The following is a 25466-nucleotide window of genomic DNA, read 5'->3' as shown; positions in this document are numbered from 1 at the left end:
CACCTCCTATTGTGTCCAAACCCGTGGCTGATGTGAAAAGGAAGACAATGGACCCAAAGAAGACAGAAAAGATGCTGAACCCAGAGAAATCAATAAAGATGGAACCAACCATACAGAGACAGAAGCGGCCACCAGGAATACCACAACGAAAGAACAAAAAACAATTTAAATGGAAATCATTGTAAAGTGGAATAGAGGTCTGCTCCTTAACCCTTATCTCCACTGGTTTGAAACGGGAGCAAATAAAGTATTTGAAAAATGTATTTGTTATTATGTTGTTTATGTATTGTAGTAAAAACAGAACGCAGTGCCATACCTCCCAACCGTCCATCGATTCGAGCGGGACTTGTGTGGGCTAGCGAATTTTTGGGTTGTTTTTCATTTATTTCTAATTACAATCTCTGGTCTCTATAGAGACAACTACACATATATAAAATGGACACACATTGGGTTACATCGAGAGCCCTTAAGGGCAAAAACTATAATGTACAATGATTAAAATAAGTTAAGGCAAACTGATACACGATGGCTTCGTTGACTCTAGTATCTGAACAAAAATAATTTTGAATGTCTCTGAGCGAAGATCCCGTCGATTTCATCATGACATAAAACAAAGCAAAAAGTCCACACGAGTTGCTGTTGGCGTCTTGGAGCACCCTGTCGTTGTGCACAGTGTGTACACTGTTTCTCTGCAAAAAGGCTCGAAACTGTCTCTGGTAATATTCTGGAGGCTTTCCAAAACTGTCAAAGAATTCTCCATGGTGAGCACTGTCTAACCATATGGCCACCCAGTGTTGTCCTCTCATCGTCGAGGGTTCTGTATTGACGATGAATCCTCGTGGAAAACGGGTCAGTCGGTGCCGTGGAAGTTCGTCTGCAGCATAGACTCTGACATGTCTCGTGACTGGATCAGCGTTCAGAGCACATACCAACTGTAAGGTGTTCATGGTTCTGCATACAAGATGTTCCTGGCTCCGTCGATTTGAAGCAGAAGGTTGTCTTCTGAGTAGATCAAACAGTTGACTGTTTCTGGTAATGCTTTTTTAAACTGTAAGTCCAGTCGTAGATTACCCCTTTTTATAAGATCCAGGTATCCATCCTTCAAATGGTAAGGTTCCAAGGTGAATTGATGCAGAGCATATCCACTTCTAAAATCCTCCCTAGACACGTCCAGTCCTATGGATTCTCTTCCTTCGAACAAGTTGTTGTAGGCCGAGATGTACTGCTTGTTACCCACGTGTAGTGGTTGAGCAGGTAACGATTCTCCATTCACATATAAGGCAATGGTGTCGAGATCGTACATAGCGAAATTAAATGGATTTTTGGAGTAACTGCCATTGATTGCCTCGGCAGAGACCAGCGCCACCACGACTTTGTTGGGACATTTGTTTTGAAACAAGTGATCCCAAGTGAAGCTGAGTTGTCCCTTGGGTATGGAGGCCACTTTGATGTCGCTCCTCGTGAAAGGATATTTGGCTTCAGTGTCCTGCAACGTTTTGGCGTGGGCCGTAATGATGGCTGTGTTGGGTCGCACTTTGCAGACTCTGAGGTACACATCTTGGATCTTGACTTTGTAATCAGGATTATCTTCTCCTGCCATCAGATGAAAGGAAGGCCTGGTCCGGAACAGTTTGATCTGTAGATTGACGCCATTGATGAGATAACGTTTTATGTCGAAAAAGTCTTCATATAGCGGTCCTTCCATATCCACGGTGCGACTCAATTCACATAAATCACCTCTGTTGGAGCAAATCCCGCATTGATGCCCGTTATCGGGTCTACACTGTCTATAGCATCATACGAGTCTTTGTAGTAGAGCTGAGACTGAAGAGATGATTCTTTGGCTGTGGACGTGCCATTCAACAACACTTTGAGATAACTCTTGTAAGGATACAGATTGGTCGAGGTGGTGATGAGTTTTCCATTGAGTGTCAGATCCACTTGAGACCACAAACTCTGAAGCCACAGATTGACGGGTCCCACCTTTTCATCTTTTGTCAAGATGCTGCCATCGGCTTTGGTGATTTTGGCTTTCACGTGTAGTTTGGTACGTTTCAGGTCGATGTAATCGATGCCTTGTCCATAAACGTTAAACTCCACAGGACTGTTTTCTGTGGTGATCTGAGATGTGGGTCTCGTGTCCTCATAATAGATTTTTTCCACAGAAGTGAATGTACGTGGAAGTTCAAAAATAGATAATTCTTCGGCATGGGCCTCTACTTCAGCTTTATTCATATAGGAAGCCATCTTACTTCTTTTTACTAAAGCGATCTGTCTTCTGCTTTTTCTGATTGCTTCTGCTCGTTGTGTCTCCTTTGCGCTTTCTTGGTGAACTGACTGGTTACTCTGTTGCTTTCCCTTTTATACTTTTCAGAAGGCGTTTCTGTTCGGCCTTAGCTTGTTCCACCACTTGCTGCGTTGGGGAGACCATGACAACACTGGGTGCCGGGGGTTTGTTCTGTTCCTCTTTTTCTTTTTTCCACGTTGGGTCGTAGAGTTCTAGGCATCGATCCACACTGTACATGATCTGACTCTTTCCACCACGTTGAATTTCGAAGTGAGGCTGAAGTTTGCCTTGTGCCTGCAGCTTGTAGAAACGGGTCCACTTGTCGACGTTTGGAACGTATAGCTTGTATTGGTATGACATGTTGCTCCTCTGAAGGTTCTATCTCAAATGATGATGGTTTTTGACAGACATCCTATTTATAGAGATCCTGCATATCTCCAGCGATCCGTGACCACTGACCATACGGTTTTTGCTTTCATCTGATCCAAGTGACTGTCGTTCAAAATGAAGGCTAACAAAGGGGTGTTTTGTTTCAATATACGTTTTCTAGTTCTATTCATCACGGTCAGGTGATACCAGCATTTTCAACATGTTCAGATACTCGTTGTTAGACTGTAAAAATCGACGTTTTTGTCCTGCTCCGACGTTAATACGTCCGTCCAGCAACCCTTGAACGATCGCCACCAAGGCCAACATTTGTTCTGCATTCATTTCATTCAGTAATCCCAGAGTCATCTGATAATCGTGAATGTTCGTCATCATTTTTAAATAATTGTAATGTTTCAGAACGTATTCAGCCATGTCTTAAAACCAAAAAGGCTGTGGTTTCACGTGAAGTGTCACCGTCACTGGTTCCGTGATAAATGAAGCTGGATTGCCATCTGCGTCCTGTATATAGATGTCCACGATCTGCAGATCTTCCAGTCTCAGGGGTATGTAATGATATTGTGGAAACACAAATGACCTTTCCTTTTTATTCCCCATCAAACAGATGCGTCTCAACAGGGGTTACTGTTTTTTCACCCACATGTGAGCTGTGGCAGATGTTGGAACACATGTAGATGTCACGAACGTCTGATTTTCTCGAGACGTCCCAGTTCTGAATGGTGATTTCGGTGGCTGCTACCACCCACTTTTTACCGAGATGTAGTCTGTCATACAGATTGACTCTAAAAGACCAGTGTGTGTTGTCGGGAAAGTAAGACGTGCTGTCTGTACTTCGAATGGTAATGTACTTATCCATGGTGCTTATTAGTTTTGATCTTGGGATTTGGCAGCAGATAACCCAAACTACTGCTGAGTAGTGTTGTCCACAAGTCAGAATTACCTCGATCGAGAGATAAGTTGATGATACACGTAATCACCACTACGTATATGATGATGATCTAAGAGAAAAAAACTGTTTCCGATTTGGCCACACGTTTACCAAACAATGTCCTGGTATCACCCGAATGACTTCTTGACAAAGGATGTGTCTCTACAATTTCTTCCATGCTAATGAAAAGTCATGTGCTGAGGCCTTTTATACTGTTTGATATCGAACAACATCTGCTTCTGGAATCCACGAATTGTACTTCTTAGGCCAGTGAAGCCATTTCACCAACACTTCTTTCTGTTTGATACGAGTTCTCTTTTTTATGATATCTTAGATATGGTACAGTTGATCAGGATTCTCAGTCACCTTTTGAAGTTCAGCTGCATAGAATGTCCCTTCAATGGGATCGCCACCCCAGTCCTTTCCTTTAATTGGTACAAGTCATGGCTTTGAGACCAGTATCTCGTTTCAATGGTAAATATTTCACCAGACCATTTTTCTTGCTATTCTCGATCAAAGGTGCCCCGAAGATGACTGACTCTTACTTTGTCACCCACGTTAAAGGTAAACTTCTTCTTCTGGATTGTTTTCTTAGGTTTGATCAGATACTGAGACAATCGAACCTCTTGTTCATTCTGTTGGTTGACACTGTTTGGTGTTTGACCTAACATTCGATGTTTGGTATGGTTATAACTATGGACGACCTTCTCTAGGACATTCACGTTTTTTAACATGTAGCAATAGAGACGCATTTTGATGGTTTTAATGACACGTTCGGCATAACTCACTTTGGTTTCATTGAGAGTAAACAGCTGTGTTATGTCATGTATCTTCAACAATGCTTTGACCCTGTGGTTCTTGTATTCTGACCCCGAATCAGACTGAAACAGTTTGGGCTTTCTGGACTCTGATTTCCAGAATTCTGTCAAAGCATCTACCACATGTTTCCCCGTTTTCGATTTGAGTGGTAGAACCCACAAGAACCTGGAAAATAGGTCAATGATCACCATGAGATATTTCACCCCATCATTATATTTAGCCAAAGTGACCATATCCATGAGATACTTTCTCCTTACTTGATGTGTCATGGTATAGGTTTCTTGACCTTTCAACCATGTTTTAATACGTGTCAGAGAAATCTTAAATTTACCCTCTGCTTTGACAGCTTGACATAATTTAACAGGACCTGCATAACTCCCAGGGTGTTTTGCATCGTAGTAAAGTGACTCCAGGTACCATTCCCACTGAGATTCAAAAGATACAACACAAAATTTATTACTAAACAACTGATTGAAAATGTAGTACATAAAATGCCAAACATACAGTTATTACATCATGAAATAAACTCTAATGTCTGAACACGTTATTCACATAGGGACATCTCGGGGACAGTCTATAATGTTCCATCACTGGATCGTCCATTCTCTGCCATCAACAACAGTAACAGACGACAGCATCGTGATCCCCCGTGTAATAGAAACCTGCCTTGGTAAGTTCCCTCGGTTTTTGACTAACTATATGGGCCACCATCCAAATGTCTGCATACGTGTATAGAATTCTCTCATTTCGGGTCGATGACAGAACAGATAATGTCTCAAACAGTAGTCTTCTTCATAGTCATCGGCTCTATATTCTTGGGCAGCGTCCGTTTGATCTACGGGTTCTTTGATTTCACCATCTTCATAGTCAACATCTGTTTGGAGTTCACGGGTAGCACCTGCTCGATCTGTGGGTTCTTTGATTTTGCCATCTTCACGATCAGCATTCTCTTTACGAGTACAGTCACTTCGATCCATGATCTCTTTTCCATTTCTATTACAGTAAATCGTGTGACTTTCGGAACACTTGCAGATCAAGACGTCGTCTTCGTCGCTACTGCTGCTGCTACTAATGCTCCTCGAATATCCTGATGCCATCGTCTTCGTTCCAGATAGAGTGCAACAATACACAAGAATGTCAGAATCATAAAAACATAAGGCCATGATCGAGTTCTCAATCACGAATGAACCCCTGGGAAAGAAACACACCTCTTATATACAAGTCACCTATATACCATTTGGGTCAGTTCTGGCAATATCAATTTTCATTCTACTGATGATACTCGTTGGGGTTGCAGAACGAGCACTGTAGAAATCCCAGTTGTTTCTGATGGTCTTCCTGCATAGCACACGGTACAATCGAGTTCAGTTCTGGCACAAAGTCACTCAAAATTTTGAAACAGTCTTTCAGTTTCTCCCATTGTTGTATCAAAAGGAAAATCCCCTTTCTTGATGGTTTCATGGATTTGGTTTCACCACACCACCACCATTGTCGAATGTCTACCCCGGCAATGTTCTTGTCCACGCTGACATGGACATTGGCACCAATGTGATGGAACAGCTTGGTATCTTTACCGTGCTTTAAGTCCACTATAGTCGCGTCAATATGGCCGGCACATGTAGACAGTTCCACCCAATGCTTCATAGTCAGGGTTATACCCCGCTTTGTTGGGAACGTTTTTCCCTTGTCACTCTCAAATTTTCTAATGTGAATCAAAAGTTCTCTCTTCCACGGCTTCGCCATGACATAGACATTTTGACCAATCTCGTTTCAACACTGCTTGTAGTTGTTAAACTAGTCATATCTGGAGTTTAATGAACGTAGATCTGTTGTTTAGAAATTTCGGCGAGCGATTGACGATACTTAGAAAATACCCCCTTTATATATCCAAATGCGAGCCGAAATAGGTCAAGGACAAAGCATATCTGAAACAGTAAAAAATTGGCCAAGACCAATAATCGGTAAGCCAGGCCAAGGCCATCGAGACCCGTTTAAGTCTATCAGGGACATGGGCGGGATACCGGTAAAAATCGGTCACACACCTGAGTCACGGTCAGGTTCCACCAAGGTATACCAAAGTCACTGCTCTCTAAGTAGGTCAAGGCTAGGTGATGAGTCACACACCAAGTACGCCAAGGCTATGACTTACACCAAGGTCGCACACCTGCCAAGTACACCAAGGTCACGGCCAAGGTCAGACTATAACGACACACCTATGACTCGTACCAAGGTCAAGGTCATGACGCCATACAGGCCTCCTTACTACTCTCATCTTTTTCCATTTTTTTCCATTTTTCCATTGGAAGCAAGCAGTGCCGGATTTATAAGCGGGCAATTGCCCAGGGCTCCCTGCCAGAGCCTCCCCCCCCCCCCCCCCCGACTGAGGACTTCCTTTATATAAAACAAATGTAATAAATATTTTTTTTAAATGTAATAAATATAACATTAGTTAATTTTTTTATTTGTCATGTAATTTAATTTCTATGTTGAGGGGCCCCCGAACCTGAAGTTCCCCGGGCCCTCCAAGGTCTAAATCCGGCCTGGGATGTTTATATGCACCATCTCACAGACAGGGTGGCATATACCACAACAATTGATATGTTAGTCGAGGTGCACTGGCTGGAGCGAATAATAGCCCAATGGGTCTACCGACTGGGATCGATCCTAGACCGAACGCGCATCAGGCGAGCATTTTACCACTGGACTACGTTACCCACCCCACCACCAAGTCTCAAATACAATTTACAGTATTTAGTTGTACGTTATTTGTACTTTATATGTTGGTACTTATTTATACATTTATTTATTTATACATTGTGGTGTTGTACAATGGGTTAAGGTTAATTTTTATTGTTATATTACTGTGTTATTTTAAATAAGCCTATTTGTGGTTATATTTGTTTCAGCCTTTGAGATTTGAGCCTTGAACATGAGTCTGCGAGATGACAGTGATGTGACCATCAGCCTTCTGCAAGAGATGTTTACAGGCTAGCATGGTATGGTTGACTGTTAGGACGTCTGCAGGAGATGTCAACAGCCAACCAGACGAGATGAGCTAGTGACTGAACAGTTTGTTATCAACATGACACTGGATGAGTTATTCGTGATGGTAACGATGACAGTGAATTTCAGATGTGTTAATTAATTATAAAGACTGAACTAGCTGCAGAAGCAGATTACTTTTAGGCTTAGGAACATTGCATTGCTAGAAGGTTAGCGGACATTAGAAGATCATATTGGGATTGTGTCATCTATTGTATATTCATATTTTGTACATAAAATGTGTTCAAATGTTTTGTTGTTGGACTACTTTTTTTGACAGTGCATCTTACTGATATTCAATATCTCGTCCATGTGTGTGTGTGTGCGTGTGTGTGTTTGTGTGTGTGTACTCTAAAATAATTTATAATTATAGACAGAAGACCCCAATGTTCAGATCTCTATAACAACATTAATTAGTGATACCCCCCCCCCCCCCCCCCCTGGAAACATAATTCAGTTTAGACCACAAGAAAAGAAATTTAAAATTAAATCATTACGGAATAAGAAAATAGTGTACTTAATTGTTGAGAGTAGCGATTGTTTGTGACGCCGCAGTACTAACTATTCTTAGGAAAATCAATTGGTTTAAACAATATTTATTTACCAAATTGCATTGGCAATAGATTGGTCAATAAGATATTTCCATACATTATAAAATACAAATGCAATAATAAAACCCCCATTAAATACATTGTTTCTAAGACCAATATTTGTGTGTAAACAAGGTGCACATGCAGAGAGAGAGAGAGAGAGAGAGAGAGAGAGAGAGAGAGAGAGAGAGAGAGAGACAGACAGACAGACAGACAGAGAGATGGAGAACGAGAGAGATGGAGAGAGAGAGAGAGAGGGAGGGAGAGAGATAGAGAGAGGTGCAGACTTTACATCACACATCAAACCGTTTCCTTTGGGAGGGAGAGAGAGAGAGATGGAGAGAGAGAGAGAGAGAGAGAGAGAGAGAGAGAGAGAGAGAGAGATGGAGAGAGGTGCAGACTTTACATCACACATCAAACCGTTTCCTTTCAATAATGAACGTCTACATTGCTTTAAACATGAATTGCTTTAAACATAACTATATTCTAATGTGTTGAATAGTTGTGATTTCCTGATACGATATTTTGTAATCAATATGTTTATAATGTAAAAATGATCCCGTCACGAAGTTTAGTGTATAGAGGACAATAAAGAATATTTAAAATGCTCAGAATCTTCAATATGGTCACACCCACAAGTAGGTTCATCTGATATAAAACGCGAAATCCTGTGACCGTTTAAATTACTGATGCCAAGATGAAGTCTACAATATAATATTTGTTCTCTTCTAGTACCCAGGTAAACATATGTTGGAACTTGCTTGTCGTCCTTTTGTCATTTTTTTTTTTTTTTTTTTTTTTTTTTTTTGGGGGGGGGGGGTTTAAGTTAATAATGCTTTAGATTTTTTAGTTGGGTGTCTAAAGAATTTCATAATTGAGTTCGTGATGAGCAAAATGAATACGAGTGTAATTTAGTAGATGAAAAATTGTAATCTTTCATTTTGTTTCAAGCCATATAGAGTTGTTTCGCTTAGTTGGCGTGGCGTTCGGTTATTAATAATTGTGTACAGCATGATACATTTATGACGTCTGGAATAAAACCAGTTCCATGGCAAAGATTTCATGTTACTTACCTTTCATTGCTCCACATATAGTACGAATAGCATCTAATTTTAAAGTTGCTAAATGTTTCAACTGGTCCCTCAGATACTTAGCCCTAACATACTGACGTAAAAACCGATGTTTATGCCAAAATCCTTCACCGTCATCCGATCGAGCAAACGCAGTGCTAAACCTGCCCAATTTGTAACCTGATCGAGCAAACCCAGTGCTAAACCTGCCCAATTTGTAACCTGATCGAGCAAACCCAGTGCTAAACCTGCCCAATTTGTAACCTGATCGATCAAACCCAGTGTTAAACCTGCCCAATTTGTAACCTGATCAAGCAAACCCAGTGTTAAACCAGCCCAGTTTTTAACCTGATCGATCAAACCCAGTGTTAAACCAGCCCAATTTGTAACCTGATCGAGCAAACCCAGTGTTAAACCAGCCCAATTTGTAACCTGATCGAGCAAACCCAGTGCTAAACCTGCCCAATTTGTAACCTGATCGAGCAAAACCAGTGCTAAACCTGCCCAATTTGTAACCTGATCGAGCAAACCCAGTGTTAAACCAGCCCAGTTTGTAACCTGATCGAGCAAACCCAGTGTTAAACCTGCCCAATTTGTAACCTGATCGAGCAAACCCAGTGTTAAACCTGCCCAATTTGTAACCTGATCGAGCAAACCCAGTGTTAAACCAGCCCAATTTGTAACCTGATCGAGCAAACCCAGTGTTAAACCTGCCCAATTTGTAACCCGATCGAGCAAACCCAGTGCTAAACCTGCCGAGCAAACCCAGTGTTAAACCTGCCCAATTTATAACCTGATCGAGCAAACCCAGTGCTAAACCTGCCCTGTCCCTCACCGCCTCGGACGATTATGTTGGATTTTATTCAAAATTATGCAAAGTTTATTTTGTTTAATGACACCGCTAGAGCACATTAATTTATTAATCATCGGCTATTGGATGTCAAACATTTGGTACTTTGTATGTAGTTAATAATATTAGTGTGTATTAGTGGTTAGCCTATTATGTGAAATATTTCTTATCGGCGAACTGGAAAATTATCAATGTAATGGTATTTAGTGTCAAACAGGATTTTTGTTGTACTAGAGTGGGAATCTTTGCCTACCGTGTGCCAGGGAGCCATTCTGTGTTTTTGCCATATTTTCATTGACGACAGAGAGCTTTTATAACCGTCCAAATGTCCGTCTAGTAGCTCACTCGGGCTAGAGAAACTGGGTAGGAAATTAATTTCGTTTAGAAACATCCGCATGGTGCTGCTCACCCCATTGACTACCTTGCTTGAACTTTATTAATGTGCCTATATCCACTGAATGTTCAGACAGACATGTCCACCCTGGGCCCAACCTCTGGGTATGGCAGTGACTAAGTTTAGGGCAGAAGTGGGCAGCTGGTAAAGTTCGAGGTGGACGGAATTTGGAATGCCAAGTTAGAAATTAGGTCTAGGACCTAAACCAAAGAGTCGTTGCTCTTGTTAGAATGCCTTGACTACCAACGTTGTTGACGTCAACAATGCTTTGACGTCACATGATTATTACAGTAAGTTTATGGAACCGCTTGGAAGGTCGGTGAGTTTTTCCTTTGTATTTTTTATTGGTTTCTTTTTCACTTATCTGCAGTGGGGTATGGAGGCACTATCTGTAGTGGGGAGCTCAAATCAGATTTTTTATCTTTAATGATACAGAGTAGAAAAACAAAACAAAAAACAGTCGTCCTCAAACGGGAGTGCCTTTGCCTCCAACCCCCTTCCCCGGTTTCCGCTTGTTCTTGTTCGTGTTCTTTCTTTTTTCTTCTTCGTCGTCTTCGTCGTCGTCGCAGCCGTTTTCTTCTGTTATTTTTGGTGTGTTTGTTTTTGTGTACGCGTGCGAGTTTTTAATTATTATCTTTTATTTTAATAGTTCAATTAGTTTTAGATTTTTGTCTGTTTGTTTGGTGGTGGGTGTTTGTTTTTTGGGGTGTTTTGGGTTTTTTTAATATGTGTGAGGCGGTTGTTGAACGCTGTGTTTTTGTTTTGTTGTTTATTTGTTTGCATAGGGCGGGAGTTAGCCATTTATTTTGCCCATTGTTGATCCCATCATGAGGAATTCGCACCCATCCACCCACCCACCCTTCAATTAAAAATCTTGCGTACGGGCCTATACGGGTAAATTGTAAAATATGGTCCCTGTCTCTCAGCGTCTCGAACGATTATATTGCATTTTATTCAAAATTATGTTAATAAAGTTTATCTTGTTTTACGACAACGCTAGAGCACATTGATTTCTTAATCTTCTGCTATTGGATGTTAAACATTTGGTAATTTTGACATATTGTCTTAAAGAGGAAACCCGCTACATTTAACCATTAGTAGCAACGGATCTTTTATATTGGTGTTTTCTTCTTTTTCGTCTACTTTTCTGAAGTGGGGTATGGAGGCACTATCTGTAGTGGGAGCGCAAATGACATGTGACGGCATTGTAGCTGGGTGCAATTTCAGTCTTTATGACTTTTTTGGAACGTTTTGCAAAAGTAAAACCAGTCTTTCGGATAATTCAACCTCATTTAAAGATTGTATATTCATACCAATGTCGGTGGAAATCTGTGAATGATTAAAAACATAAATAATAAAGCACCTATATACGCCAATACAAAAGCATAGCGAATAAATTAAACACGCAAGTGTAAATACGTTTGGTGTCTATTAAGTGAAAATATAGAAAAGTAATTCAGTTATGTACGTTTGTAAAAAAAACGTGGTGTACCATTTTTTTTTATTTTTATTTTTTTTTTTAAAGAAGAAAGACTGACCTTAAAGCCGCACACCCTAGTTTCATCCAGCGAAAATAAATTATAATCTACAAACCTGTAACACACTTAGATCACGTTTTTATCAAATGGAGTGAAAAAGCAGGTTTTATATCGATAAATACCATGGGAATCTCCATGTCCCAATTGCTTGAAATAATTTTGAAAGTTAGTATTCTGATGTCACCGGTAGATGTCGCTCGAAGCACAACAATGCCTACGTCACGACAAATTTCACAGACTTGGGGTGCGTTTCTTTCACCTCTCCTGGACATGTTCCAACTGTTCTGTCCTGGTTGTATCCCCTCTCCAGATATCGTAAGACTTAGCAAAATTATTGGTTTTAAGGGTTTGTAACGTTTTGTATTGAGACACTTACTTGTCTGAACTTTATTGTTACTGAAAATGTTCACGAACTGTGAAGAAAAATCTCACAAATGAACAACAACAAATCGGATGTTGATTGCACGAACCGTGCACGAGAAAACAAACCGAACCAAAATGATAACGGTCACGTGATATACCAACGTCTGTGACATTGAAATGGAAATATCCCCTCTAAAAATAGATTAGACCTTGTCTGCTCAACGGGTTTTTTCTCAGACGTGCGTGCGATTTATGAAATACGAAAAATGCATTTTGTGGTATTACAAAAACCAGGATTACCTAAAAACACTTCAGGTGAATGGAAATGTATATTCTAAATAATAAACGGTAAGTAAAGTGCAATTTTATTTGTGAAAAAAATGGCTTTAATAGCGAAAAACAACGCCGTAATGGTTAACAACTAGCCGTAACTAGGGTGTGTTCCTTTAAATCTAGAGTAGATGTCAACGTTTAGCTGTTACTATTATTGTACCACGCTTTGGTGTCGGTCCCTTTGATTTTACCCGTGGTGTATCCCATAGTTAGACCACGGGCGTGTCTGACCTAAATTTTAGCGATTGCTGAATGGGTGAAGAAAGTTACGCCTACAGGTCACATCTATAGTTCAGCAGGAAGTAAATTAGAACATTGTTTTAAAAAGTAACACTTTCACTAACATTAGTAATAAAGTTTCAATATTAATCTGTAAATATAGGATATATATTAAATAGTTTTGCTTCATTGTCCATTACATTACTTTATCAGTTGCAACATTTAAAAAGGACGCTAATAGCAAGAGGTCATGGCACACCACCCACGTTTCTATATTACACTGTTCAGAAGGCTTTAAATGTATTTGAACACCTACAATTCAAAGGCTATTTCTCGCTCCTGCCTGGTACATCAAAGGCCGTGGTATGTGTTATCCTGTCTATGGGATGGTGCATATAAAAGATCCCTTAATGCTAATCGAAAAGAGTAGCCCATGAAGTGGCGTCAGCGGGTTTCCTCTCTCTATATCTGTGTGGTCCTTAACCATATAACCGTAAGTAAAATGTGTTGAATGCGTCGTTAAATAAAACATTTCCTTCCTTTCCTAAAATTCAAAATGTCCGGGCCCACAAATACATGTATTTTATTCCACAGACATCTCTCCACCACCGCCCCCATTTTCTTATACACTCCGCGGGCCCTGTGTAAGTCTTGAAAAGTATCCCACCCCCAAATTACCTGTTAAATATATATTCATTCGTCTGTTATAATTATATACATGACTCAAAGACAGTGTATGGGTATGGGTATCTCTCAATATAAAATCATGGCCAAGCTCGTGCCAAAATTCACCAACATATATATTATCTACATGGTAATTATCAATCTAGCAATATATTACATTATCCACTAAATAAACCTATAAATGCATTGTATTCACCTGCTAAACATTTCATTTTTTTCCGGGGCACTTTAAATTTCGAGGAGGGATTACGCAGCGCTCTCTCCTTGTAGGTCTATCCGCGCCTGTAATGTCAGATGAATTAGTATTTCTGACATGTTTCCCCGTATAGGCTAATCGAAGCAAGTAGTCCAAGGCGGACCCAATAAATTGCAAAACCCCACACATTTGCTACGTCCGATTCGGACTACGAAGCAAGGTGAAATGTACCCGCTAAAATTAAATTGTAAAACTTCTTTGCGACCATGGTCACGTCATGAAGGCGTGGTAATGGGGGCGTGATACAAGCTAGTTACCCCTCCATCACTCGAGATTCGTCTAGTTAGATCACGGTTATTGCGGCCGTTGAGTGACGGGTAATAGATCTCGGGTTAGAATTTTGTTTCTAATTATTTTTTATTTTATTTATTTATATATTTTTTTTTAATTATTAATTAATTAATTAATTAATTAATAATAATAATAATAATAATAATAATAATAATAAATAATATTTCATTTATTTATTTGTTATTATTTTATAATTATAATTTATATTTTTTAAATTATTATCTTTTGTTTCTTTGAAAAAATTTAAATTAAATTAATCATCCACAATATACATCACTAAATTACCCCTAAAATGCGCTTGTGATTAGTCATAAAATTTTCTATATACTAGTTAATTACAAAACGAATCCTTTTGACACTTACTGGTGATGCCCAAGACAAGTACAAACAAACCAGGAGCTTAGGCTGGCGGGGGGATGGGGGGGGGGGGGGGGGTCATCTGATACCCTCGTCCGCTGAGGCTAAACTATTGCTTTAAAGTTCAACATACATGTATTAGGCTATACAAATATCCAGGGAAATTATATTTGCTTGAATAATTTTAAATTATTCGTTATGTTTTTATATTCGCGTGTGTATATATATATATATATATATATATATATATATATATATATATATATATATATATATATATATATATATATATACGCTTTATTATTTACGTTTTTAATGATTAATACACTTCCACCAACTTTGATATGAATCTACAATCTTTAAATGAGGTTGTATTGTTCGACATACTGGTTTTGCTTTCACAAAATGTACTAAAAAGGTAATAAACAGTGGCGGATCCAGAAAATCCATTTAGGGTGGAGCAGTGACATGAGGTGGAATGCCAAGGGAACTTTGGGGAGGTTTGGAGGGGGATCGTAAAAAAAATAAAAATATATATAATATATAATAAAATTATAACTATCGCAAAATTTAGGGGGCACCGGGCCCCTCTCCCCCCCCCTCCCCCCGATCCGCCTCTGATAAATACTGAAAATGCACCCAGATGCAATGCCTTCTCATATTATTGTGCGAGTTTCACTCCCTTAATGGCGGATCGATCACGTGATTCGAAACATGGCCGCGCACAGTACTTTGACGTCACTGGCCAATAAACCCGCCTATATCCACCCTGGGCCCAACTTCTGGGTATCTCAGTGACTAAGTTCAGGGCAGAAGGGACAGCTGGTGAAGTTTGAGGTGGACGGAATTTGGAATGCCAAGTTAGAAATTAGGTCTAGAACCTAAACTAAAGAGTTGTTGCTCTTGTTAGAATGCCTTGGCTATCAACGTTGTTGACGTCACATGATTATTACAGTAAATTTATGGAACCGCTTGGCAGATAGGTGAGTTTTTCATTTTCACCTACCTTTCTGAAGTGGGGTATGGAGTACAAATCAGATTTTTTTTTTTTTTATCTTTAATTATACCTCAAACGGGAATGCCTGTGCCTCCCACCCCCTTCCCCGGTTTCTTCTTGTTCTTGTTCTTGTTCTTGTTCGTGTTCTTTCTTTTTTTTTCTTCGTCGTCGTCACAGCCATCTTTTTCTTTTCTTCTTTTTTTGTCTCTTTTTTTTTTTGTTGGATTGTTTCTTTTTGTGTACTCGTGCGAGCTATTAATTATTGTTTTTATTTTAATATTTTAATTAGTTTTAGATTTTTTTTTTTTTTTTTTTTTTTTTTTTTGGTTTTTGTTGTTGTTGTTTTTAAGATATGGGTGAGGCGGTTGTTGAACGCTGTGTGTTTTTGTTTTGTTTATTTGTTTGCATGGGGCAGGACATAGCCATATTTTGGGGCCATTGTTGATCTCATCTTGAGGAATTCGCACCAAGCCCCCATCCCACCCCACTCCCCCACTACAATTAAAAATCTTGCGTACGGGCCTATACGGGTAAATGGTAAAAGATGGTCCTTGCCCCTCAGCGCCTCGGACGATTATGCATTTTATTCAAAATTATGCAAGTTTATTTTTTTTGACGACAACACTAGAGCACATTGATTTATTAATCATCAGCTATTGGATGTCAAATATTTTCCCATTAGTAGCAAGGGAACTTTTATAGGCACAATTCCATAGGCAGGATAGCACATACCACGGCCTTCGATGTACCAGTTGTGGTACACCTGCTGGAATGAGAAATAGCCCAATGGGCCCACTAACGGGGATCGATCCCAGACAGACTGCGCATCAGGTGAACGCTTTACTGGGCACTGGACTACGTACCGTCCCGATCCCGATCCCACAGATAATGCATGTAGTTAATAATATTATTGTGTATTAGTGGTTACTACGTGAACTATTTCTTATCAGCGAACTGGGAAATGATCAATGTAATGGTATTTAGCGTCAAACATAGGATTTTTGTTGTATTAGAGTGGGAATCTTTGCCTATCGTGTGGTAGGCAGCCATTCTGTGTTTTCGCCATATTTTCATTGACGGCTGAGAGCTATTATAACCGTCCAAATGTCCGTAGAGTTCTCAGACGGCAGACTTCACTCGGGCTAGAGAAATTGGGTAGGAAATTAATTTCGTTTACAAACATCCGCTAGGAGGTGCTGCTGATCCCCTTGACTATATTGCTTGATCTTATTAACGTGCCTATATCCACTTAAATGCTTCAGACACGTCCAATCTGGGCCCAATCTCTTGGTATGTCAGTGACTAAGTTCAGGGCACAAGGGGCAGCTGGTGAAGTTTGAGGTGGACGGAATTTGGAAAAGAAAGAAAGAAATGTTTTATTTAACGACGCACTCAACACATTTTATTTACGGTTATATGGCGTCAGACATGTGGTTACGGACCACACAGATATTGAGAGGAATCCCGCTGTCGCCACTTCAAGGGCTACTCTTTTCGATTAGCAGCAAAAGATATTTTATATGCACCATACCACAGACAGGGTAGTACATACCACGGCCTTTGATATACCAGCCGTGGTGCACTGGCTCACCGACAAGGATCGATCGGAAATTGGAATGCCAAGTTAGAAATTAGGTCTAGGACCTAACCAAAGAGTCGTTGCTGTTGTTAAAATGCCTTGGCTACCAATGTTGTTGACGTCAACAATGATTTGACGTCAACAATGATTTGACGTCACATGATTATTACAGTGAGTTTATGGAACCGCTTGGAAGATCAGTGAGTTTTTCTTTTGTATTTTCTATTGGTGTCTTCTTCTTTTTCATCTACTTTTCTGAAGTGGGATATGGAGGCACTAACTGTAGTGGCGAGCACAAATCAGATTTGTTATCTTTAATTATACCCAGTAGAAATACAAAATAAAAAACATTCGTCCTCAAATTCTTGTTTGTCGTCGACGTCGTCGTCGCAGCTGTCTTTTTTGTGGGGGGTTTTGTGTACGCGTGCGAGTTTTTAATTATTGTTTTTTATTTTAATATTTCAATTAGTTCACCTAGTGTACCACGGCTGGCATATCAAAAGCCGTGGCATGTGTTATCCTGTCTGTGGGATGGTGCATATAAAAGGTCCCTTGATATTAATGGAAAAATGTAACGGGTTTCCTCTCCAAGACTATATGTCAAAATTACCAAATGTTTCACATCCAATAGTCGATGATTAATAAATCAATGTGCTCTAGCGGTGTCGTTAAACAAAATAAACGTTGCATAATTCTGAATAATATGCAACACAATCGTCCAAGGCGCTGAGGGACAGGGACCATCTTTTTACCATTTCCCCGTATAGGCCCGTACACACGATTATAATTGGAGGGGGAGGGGTGCGAATTCCTACAAATGGCAACCCCCCCCCCCCCCCTGTTTACGTAACGTTATAAAAATGTGGACCTTTGGTAATTTGGGGGAGGGGTGCGTACACACCCGTCGCACATCCCCGCACCCTCTTGCGTACGGGCCTGCCGTATGTTAAAAATAATGGACCATCTCAAATTTACAAGTGCTACGTACATTTCGCCATTTTTTTATTTGTGATACATAAATTCAAATTAATCGATCCCATAGTTTGTTCATTTCTCATTATTAGTTTACATTACAAATTGTTCAGTTCTCATCATTGGGGGCGGGACGTAGCCCAGTGGTAAAGCGCTCGCTCGATGCACGGTCGGTCTGGGATCGATCCCTATATGTGGCTATTTCTCGTCCTAGCCAGTGCACCACGACTGGTATATCAAAGGCCGTGGTATGTACTACCCTGTCTGTGGGATGGTGCATATAAAAGATCCCTTACTGCTAATCGAAAAGAGTAGCCCATGAAGTGGCGACAGCGGGTTTCCTCTCTCAGTATCTGTGTGGTCCTTAACCATATGTCTGACGCCATATAACCGTAAATAAAATGTGTTGAATGCGTCGTTAAATAAAACATTTCTTTCTTTAGTTCTCATTATTGGTTTTGTTACAGTTTGTTCAGTTCTCATTATTTGTTTCAGTTAGTTTGTTCAGTTCGCATTGCTGGTTTCTTTTATATTTTTTTTCAGTTTACATTACTGGTTTATGTTACAATTGTTCAATTCTCAATATTGCTTTCTGCTACAGTTGGGTTTTTTTTTTTCAGTTCTCATTATTGATTCCTGTTACATTTTGTTACAGATTTTTCTGTTCACATTATTTGTGTCGGAACATTACAGTTTGTTCACTTTACATTACTGTTTCGGTTATAGTTGTTCAATTCTCGTTATTGGTTTCTTTTATAATTTGTTCAGTTTACATTACTGTTTCGGTTATAGTTGTTCAATTCTCGTTATTGGTTTCTTTTACAATTTGTTCAGTTTACATTACTGCTTCGGTTATAGTTGTTCAATTCTCGTTATTGGTTTCTTTTACAATTTGTTCAGTTTACATTACTATTTCGGTTATAGTTGTTCAATTCTCGTTATTGGTTTCTGTTACAGTTTGTTCAGTTCGCATTGCTGGTTTCTTTTATAATTTGTTCAGTTTACATTACTGTTTTATGTTACAGTTGTTCAATTCTCAATATTGCTTTCTGCTACAGTCATTTTTTTTTTTTTCAGTTCTCATTAATGATTCCAGTTAGAGCTTGTTTTCTTCTTCTCATTATTGATTACTGTTGCAATTTGTTCGGTTCTCATTTTTTGTTTCTACAGATTTTTCTGTTCACATTATTTGTGTCTGAACATTACAGTTTGTTCAGTTTACATTACTGTTTCGGTTACAGTTGTTCAGTTCTCGTTATTGGTTTCTTTTACAGTTTGTTTAGTTTACATTACTGGTTTATGTTACAGTTGTTCAATTCTCGTTATTGGTTTCTTTTACAATTTGTTCAGTTTACATTACTGTTTCGGTTACAGTTGTTCAATTCTCGTTATTGGTTTCTGTTAGTTTGTTTAGTTCTCATTATTAATTTCCGTTACAGTTTTTTCAGTTCTTCTCATTAATGGTTTATGTTACATATTATTCACTTCTCAATTTTGGTTTCTGTTGCAGTCTGGCCGTTCTAATTACCGATTTCTGTGAAAGTTTGTTTCGTTGTCAATATTAGTTTATGTTACAATTTATTCTCTTAGAATTGTTTCAGTTCGCATTATTTGTTTATGTTACAGCTTGTTCTGTTTTCATTATTTGTTTGTGTTATAGTGTGCATTGTTGACTTCTGTTAGGTCTATAGTTTGTTAGTTCGCATTTCTGGTTCATGTTAGAGTGTTCGATTCTTGTGATTGTTGTCTATTACAATTTATGCAGTACGCATTGTTGACTTTTGTTAGGTTTTTTCATTTCTCATTATACGTTTCTGTTATAGTTTGTAGTTCTCATTATTGGTTTCTGTTTAGTTTGTTCCTTTCTTATTATTAGTTTACATTACACATTGTTCAGTTCTCATTGTTGGTTTCTGTTACAATTTGTTCAGTCCTCATTATTAGTTTACGTTACCATTTGTTCAGTTGTCATTATTGGTTTATGTTATACTTTGTTCAGTTCTCATTGTTGATGTCTGTTGCATGTTGTTCGGTTCTCACTGTTCGTTTCTGTTCGTTTGTTCAGTTCTCATTCGTTTCTGTTTACAATTTCTTAATTTTTCATTAGTTTATGTTATATTTTTTTCTGTTCTCATTATTGATTTCTGTTACAGTTTCTTTACTTCTCATTCGTTTCTGTTTATACCTTTTGTTCACTTCTCATTATTAGTTTACGTTACAATTTGTTCACTTCTCATTATTGGTTTTAGTGTATGTTTGTTGAGTTCTCATTAGTGATTTACGTTACAGTTTGCTTAGTTTTCATTAGTTTCTGTTTACAGTTTGTTCAGTTCTCATTAATAGATTCTGCTACAATCTGATAAGTTTTTGATTTCTGTTACAGGTAGCTCAGATATCCTTACTGATTTCTGTTACTCTTTGTTCAGTTCACATTATTGGTTTATTTTATAATTTGTTCAGTTTACATTACTGATTTTTTTACAGTTCTTCTCATTATTGATTTCTGTTACACTTTGAACAGTTCTCAATTTTGGTTTCTGTTACAGTTTGGCCTATCTAATATTTTACATATTTATGATAAAGTTTAGGCCGTTGTCAGTATTAATTTTTGTTACAGTTTTTATTAATGATGACTGTTACCGCTTGTTTAGTTCGCATTGTTGACTTATGTTAGGCCTATAGTTTGTTCAATTCTCAGTATTGGTTTTCGCAACGGTTTGTTCAGTTCTCATTCATTTCTGTTTACAGTTTGTTCATTCTTCATTATCAGTTTAAGTTACAATTGCTTCGATTCTCATTTTGATTTATGTTACAGGTTGTTCAGTTCTCATCATTTTATGTTACAGTTTGTTCTGTTTTCATTATTGATTGATTTCTGTTACATTTTGTTTAATTCCCATTCGTTTATGATTTGTTCATTTCTTATTGGTTTATGTTACAGTTTGTTCTGTTCTTCTTATTGGTTTCTGTTACAGGTTGTACAGTTCTCATTCATTTCTGTTTACAGCTTGTTCATTTCTCATTAGTCGATTATGTTACAGCTTGTTCATTTCTCATTAGTTGATTATGTTACAGCTTGTTCATTTCTCATTAGTGGGTTATGTTACAGTTTGTTAATTTCTCATTAGTTGTTTCTGTTTTCATTATTGGTTTCTGTTGCAGTTTAATCAGTTTTCATATGTTTCTGTTTACAGTTTTTTCATTCTTCACTATTAGTTTACGTTACAATTTCTTCAGTTTTCATTATTGATTTATGTTACAGTTTGTTTAGTTCTCATTCGTTTCTGTTTACAGTTTGTTCATTTCTCATTGGTTTATGTTACAGTTTGTTCAGTTCTTCTTATTGGTTTCTGTTACAATTTGATAAGTTTTCATTATTTTTATTACTGTTTATTCTGTTCTCATTATTGGTTTCTGCTACAGGTTGTTCAGTTCTCATTCGTTTTTGTTTACAATTTGTTCATTTCCCATTTGTCTATGTTACAGTTTGTTCAGTTCTCATTAATGATCTGTTTCAGCTTGTTCTGCTTTCAGTATTGGTTTCTGTTGCAGTTTGATCAGTTCTCTTACTTTTCTCTTTACAGCTTGCTCATTTCTCATACGTTATTTCTATAAAGGTTGTTCAATTTTCATTCGTTTCTGTTTAGTGTGTTATTTCTTATTAGTTTATGTTACAGTTTGTTCAGTTCTCATTATTGATTTCTGCTACAGCTTTTTCTGATCTCATTATTCGTTTCTTCTACAATTTGTTCAGTTCTCATTCGTTTCTGTTTAAAGTTTGTTCAGTTCTTCTTATTGAATTGTATTACAATATGTTCAGTTTTCAATGTTTATTTCTGTTACAGTTTGTTCAGTTCTCATTTTTGGTTTCTGTTACAGTTTGGCCGATCAAATTTATTGCCGATTTCTGTTAAAGTTCAGTCCGTTCTCAGTATTAATTTTTGTTACAGTTTGTTTTGTTGTCATTAATGATGTCTGTTACAGTTTGTTCGGTTCGCATTGTTTACTTCTGTTATGCCTATAGTTTGTTCAATTCTCATTATTTATTTGTGCAACAGTTTGTTGAGTTCTCATTCGTTTCTGTTTACAGTTTGTTCAGTTCTCATTAGTTTATGTTATAGTTGGCTTTGTTCTCATTATTGATTTCTGTTAGTTTTTTTAGTTCCCATTCGTTTCTGTTTAGTTTTTTCATTGGTTTACATTACAGTATGTTCAGTTCTTCTTACTGATGTTTAAAACAATTTGTTCAGTTTTCATTATTTATTTATGTTACTGTTTTTTTTTTGTTGTTGTTGGGGGGGGGGGGTGGTTGTTCTCATTATTGGTTTCTGTTGCAGTTTGTTCAGTTCCCATTCGTTTTTGTTTAGTTTGTTCATTTCTCATTAGTTGTTTGTGTTACAGTTTGTTCAGTTCTTATTATTGGTTTGTTACAGTTTGTTCAATTCTCATTCATTGTTTCTTTCTGTTATTGTTTGTTCAGTTCTCTTATTGATTTTTGTTACAGCTTGTTCTATGCTCATTATTGGGGTTTTCTCTAGTTTGTTCAGTTCTCATTCGTTTCTGTTTAGTTTGTTGATTTCTCATTATACGTTTATGTTAGTTTGTTCATTTCTCTTTATTTACGTTACAGTTCTCATTATTTATTTCTGTTATAGCTTATGCAGTTCTTATTATTGCTTTGTATACAATTTGTTACGTTCTCGGTCATTTCTGTTTACAGTTTATTCATTTCTCATTTAAGTTTATGTTACAGTTTGTTCAGTTCTCCGTACTGATTACTGCTGTTACAGTTTGTGCAGTTCTTATTTTTCTCTGTTTACAGTGTGTTTATTTATTATAATACATTTATATTTCTCTTTCTTCAGTTCTCCTTATTGGTTTTCTATTACAATTTGTTCAGTTTTCATTATTACATTTCGGTTTGTTCTGTTCTCATTATTGGTTTTTGCTAGTTTGTTCATTTATCATTATTTTCTGTTTACAGTTTATTCATTTCTCTTTATAGGTTTCTGTTACAGTTTGTTCTGTTCTCATTATTAGTTTCTGTTGCAGTTTGTTCAGTTCTCATTCGGTTTGTTCGAGATTGTTCTGTTCTCATTATTGGTTTCTGGTAAGACTTATTTTCAGGTTTGTGTTGTGAGTTCCTTGAGTTCAAAATATTAGTTTATTTTGTTGGAGAAAAATGGTTTCTTCTACATTTTGTAGAGTTCTCATGATTGATTTCTTTCGAGTTTGTTAATTTCTCATCACTGGTTTCTGTTACATTCTGTTCAATTCTTATTATTGTTTTTTTTGTTTTTGTTTTTTTGTTAAGTGTAAATTTCTCATTGTTGGATTCTGCTAGTTGTTCAGTTCTAAATTATATTGATTGATTTGTTTTGTGTAACGAAACCACTGGAGCACATTGATTTATTAATCATCGACTATTAGACGTCAAACATTTGATAATTTTGACAAAATGGTGGGTTTCCTGTCTCAGACTCACTCATTTTTTCCATTTTTCCATTGGTAGCAAGGGATTTTTATATGCACCATCTCACAGACAGGGTAGCATATATCACAACAATTGATATGTTAGTTGAGGTGCACTGGCTGGAACGAAAACAGCCCAATGGGTCCACCGACTGGGATCGATCCTAGACCGAACGTGTACTTATTTATACATTGTGTTGTATTGGTACAGAATATCATTATTGGAGAGCTAAGCTTAGTTTGAGTTGCACCAGAAGTAAATATAATTGTGGTGTTGTACAATGGGTTAAGGTTAATTTGTATTGTTGTATTACTGTGTTATTTTAAATAAGCCTATTTGTGGTTATATTTGTTTCAGCCTTTGAGATTTGAGCCTTGAACTTGAGCCTGCGAGATGACAGTGATGTGACCATCAGCCTTCTGAAAGAGATGTCAACATCCAACCAGACGAGATGAGCTAGTGACTGACCAGTTCGTCATCAACATGACACTGGATGAGTTATTCATAATGGTACCGATGACAGTGAATTTCAGATGTGTTAATTAATTATAAAGACTGAACTAGCTGCAGAAGCAGATTTCTTTTAGGCTTAGGAACACTGCATTACCAGAAGTTTAGCGGGCTCAAATTAGTGAGTCATGGACATTAGAAGATCATATTGGGATTGTGTCAACCATTGTATATTCATATTTTGTATATAAAATGTGTTCAAATGTTTTGTTGTTTGACTACTTTCTTTGACAGTGCGTCTTACTGATATTCAATCTCTCATCCATGTGTGTGTGTGTGTGTGTGCGCGCGCGTGCGTGTGTGCGTGTGTGTTTGTGTGTATACTCTAAAATAATGTATAATTATAGACAGAAGACCCCAATGTTCAGATCTCTATAACAACATTAATTAGTGATACCCCCTGGAAACACAATTCAGTTTAGACGACAAGAAAAAATTAAATTAAATCATTACGGAATAAGAAAACTGTACTTAATTGTTGAACGTAGAGATTGTTTGGGACTCCGCAGTACTAACTATTCTTAAGAAAATGAATTGGTTTAAACAATATTTATTTACCAAATTGTAATGGCAATAGATTGGTTAATAAAATATTTCCATGTATTATAAAATACAAATGCAATAATAAAAAACCCCATTAAAAACATTGTTTCTAAGACCAATATTTGTATGTAATCGAGATGCACATGTAGAGAGAGAGAGAGAGAGAGAGAGAGAGAGAGAGAGAGAGAGAGAGAGAGAGAGAGAGAGAGAGAGAGAGAGAGAGAGAGAGAGGGAGGGAGGGAGGGAGGGAGGGAGAGGGACAGAGAGAGAGGTGGAGACTTTTCATTACACATCAAACCGTTTCCTTTCAATAATGAACGTCTGCATTGGCTTAAACATAACTCTCGTCTAGTACCCAGGTAAACATATGTCAGAACTTGCTTATCGTCCTTTTGTCATAGGGTTTTGTTTTTAAAGTTAATGATTTAGATATTTTAGTTGGGTGTCAAGAGAATTCCATAATTGAATTCGTGATGGGGAAAATTAAAACGAGTGTAAGTTAGTACATAGAAAGACTGTAATATTTCATTTTGTTTCAAGCCGTAGGCCTATAGAGTTGTTTCGCTTAGTTGGCGTGGCATTTGGGTGTTTGGTTATTAATCATTGTGTACAGCATGATACATTTATGACGTCTGGAATAAAACCAGTTTCATGGCAAAGTTTTCATGTTACTTGCCTTTCATTGCTCCACATATTATTATGCCGAAGGTATACGAAATGATTCGGGTGAATTACGAAAAGCATCTAATTCTTGAAGTTGCTAAATGTTTCAACTGGTCCCTAACATACTGCCAAAATCCTTCACCGTCATCCGATCGAGCAAACCCAGCGTTTGAGATTATTGAAACCCGTGCACGTGAAACGTGCAATGCAAATAACCCATGGTTTAAACTGAGGGTAATCTGTAGATTTTCATAAACACACTGATAACCCAGGCACAAGAAATTGGCCCTTTGTGTGCACTTCTAAGTATGACATCATATT

At 37.8% G+C, this 25466-nt stretch overlaps 1 protein-coding gene and 1 long non-coding RNA gene across 2 annotated transcripts; one reads left to right on the top strand and one right to left on the bottom strand.

Moving 5' to 3' along the window:
- Nucleotides 1-943: 943 nt before the first annotated feature.
- Nucleotides 944-1705, bottom strand: LOC121383661 (uncharacterized protein F54H12.2-like). The gene has a single exon (XM_041513755.1). It carries the CDS (start codon nt 1703-1705, stop codon nt 944-946), a length of 762 nt encoding a protein of 253 aa, XP_041369689.1.
- Nucleotides 1706-17134: 15429 nt separating this feature from the next.
- Nucleotides 17135-24143, top strand: LOC121384433. The gene is made up of 2 exons (XR_005959385.1): nt 17135-17184; nt 23787-24143. It is a non-coding gene; the product is annotated as an uncharacterized LOC121384433 (long non-coding RNA).
- Nucleotides 24144-25466: the final 1323 nt, after the last annotated feature.

The sequence above is a fragment of the Gigantopelta aegis genome, chromosome 10 (genome assembly GCF_016097555.1).
Source record: "Gigantopelta aegis isolate Gae_Host chromosome 10, Gae_host_genome, whole genome shotgun sequence".
In the NCBI taxonomy this organism is placed as follows: domain Eukaryota; kingdom Metazoa; phylum Mollusca; class Gastropoda; order Neomphalida; family Peltospiridae; genus Gigantopelta; species Gigantopelta aegis.
Note: the sequence above shows the minus strand (reverse complement) of the source record. Positions and strands in the feature narration are given on the sequence as shown.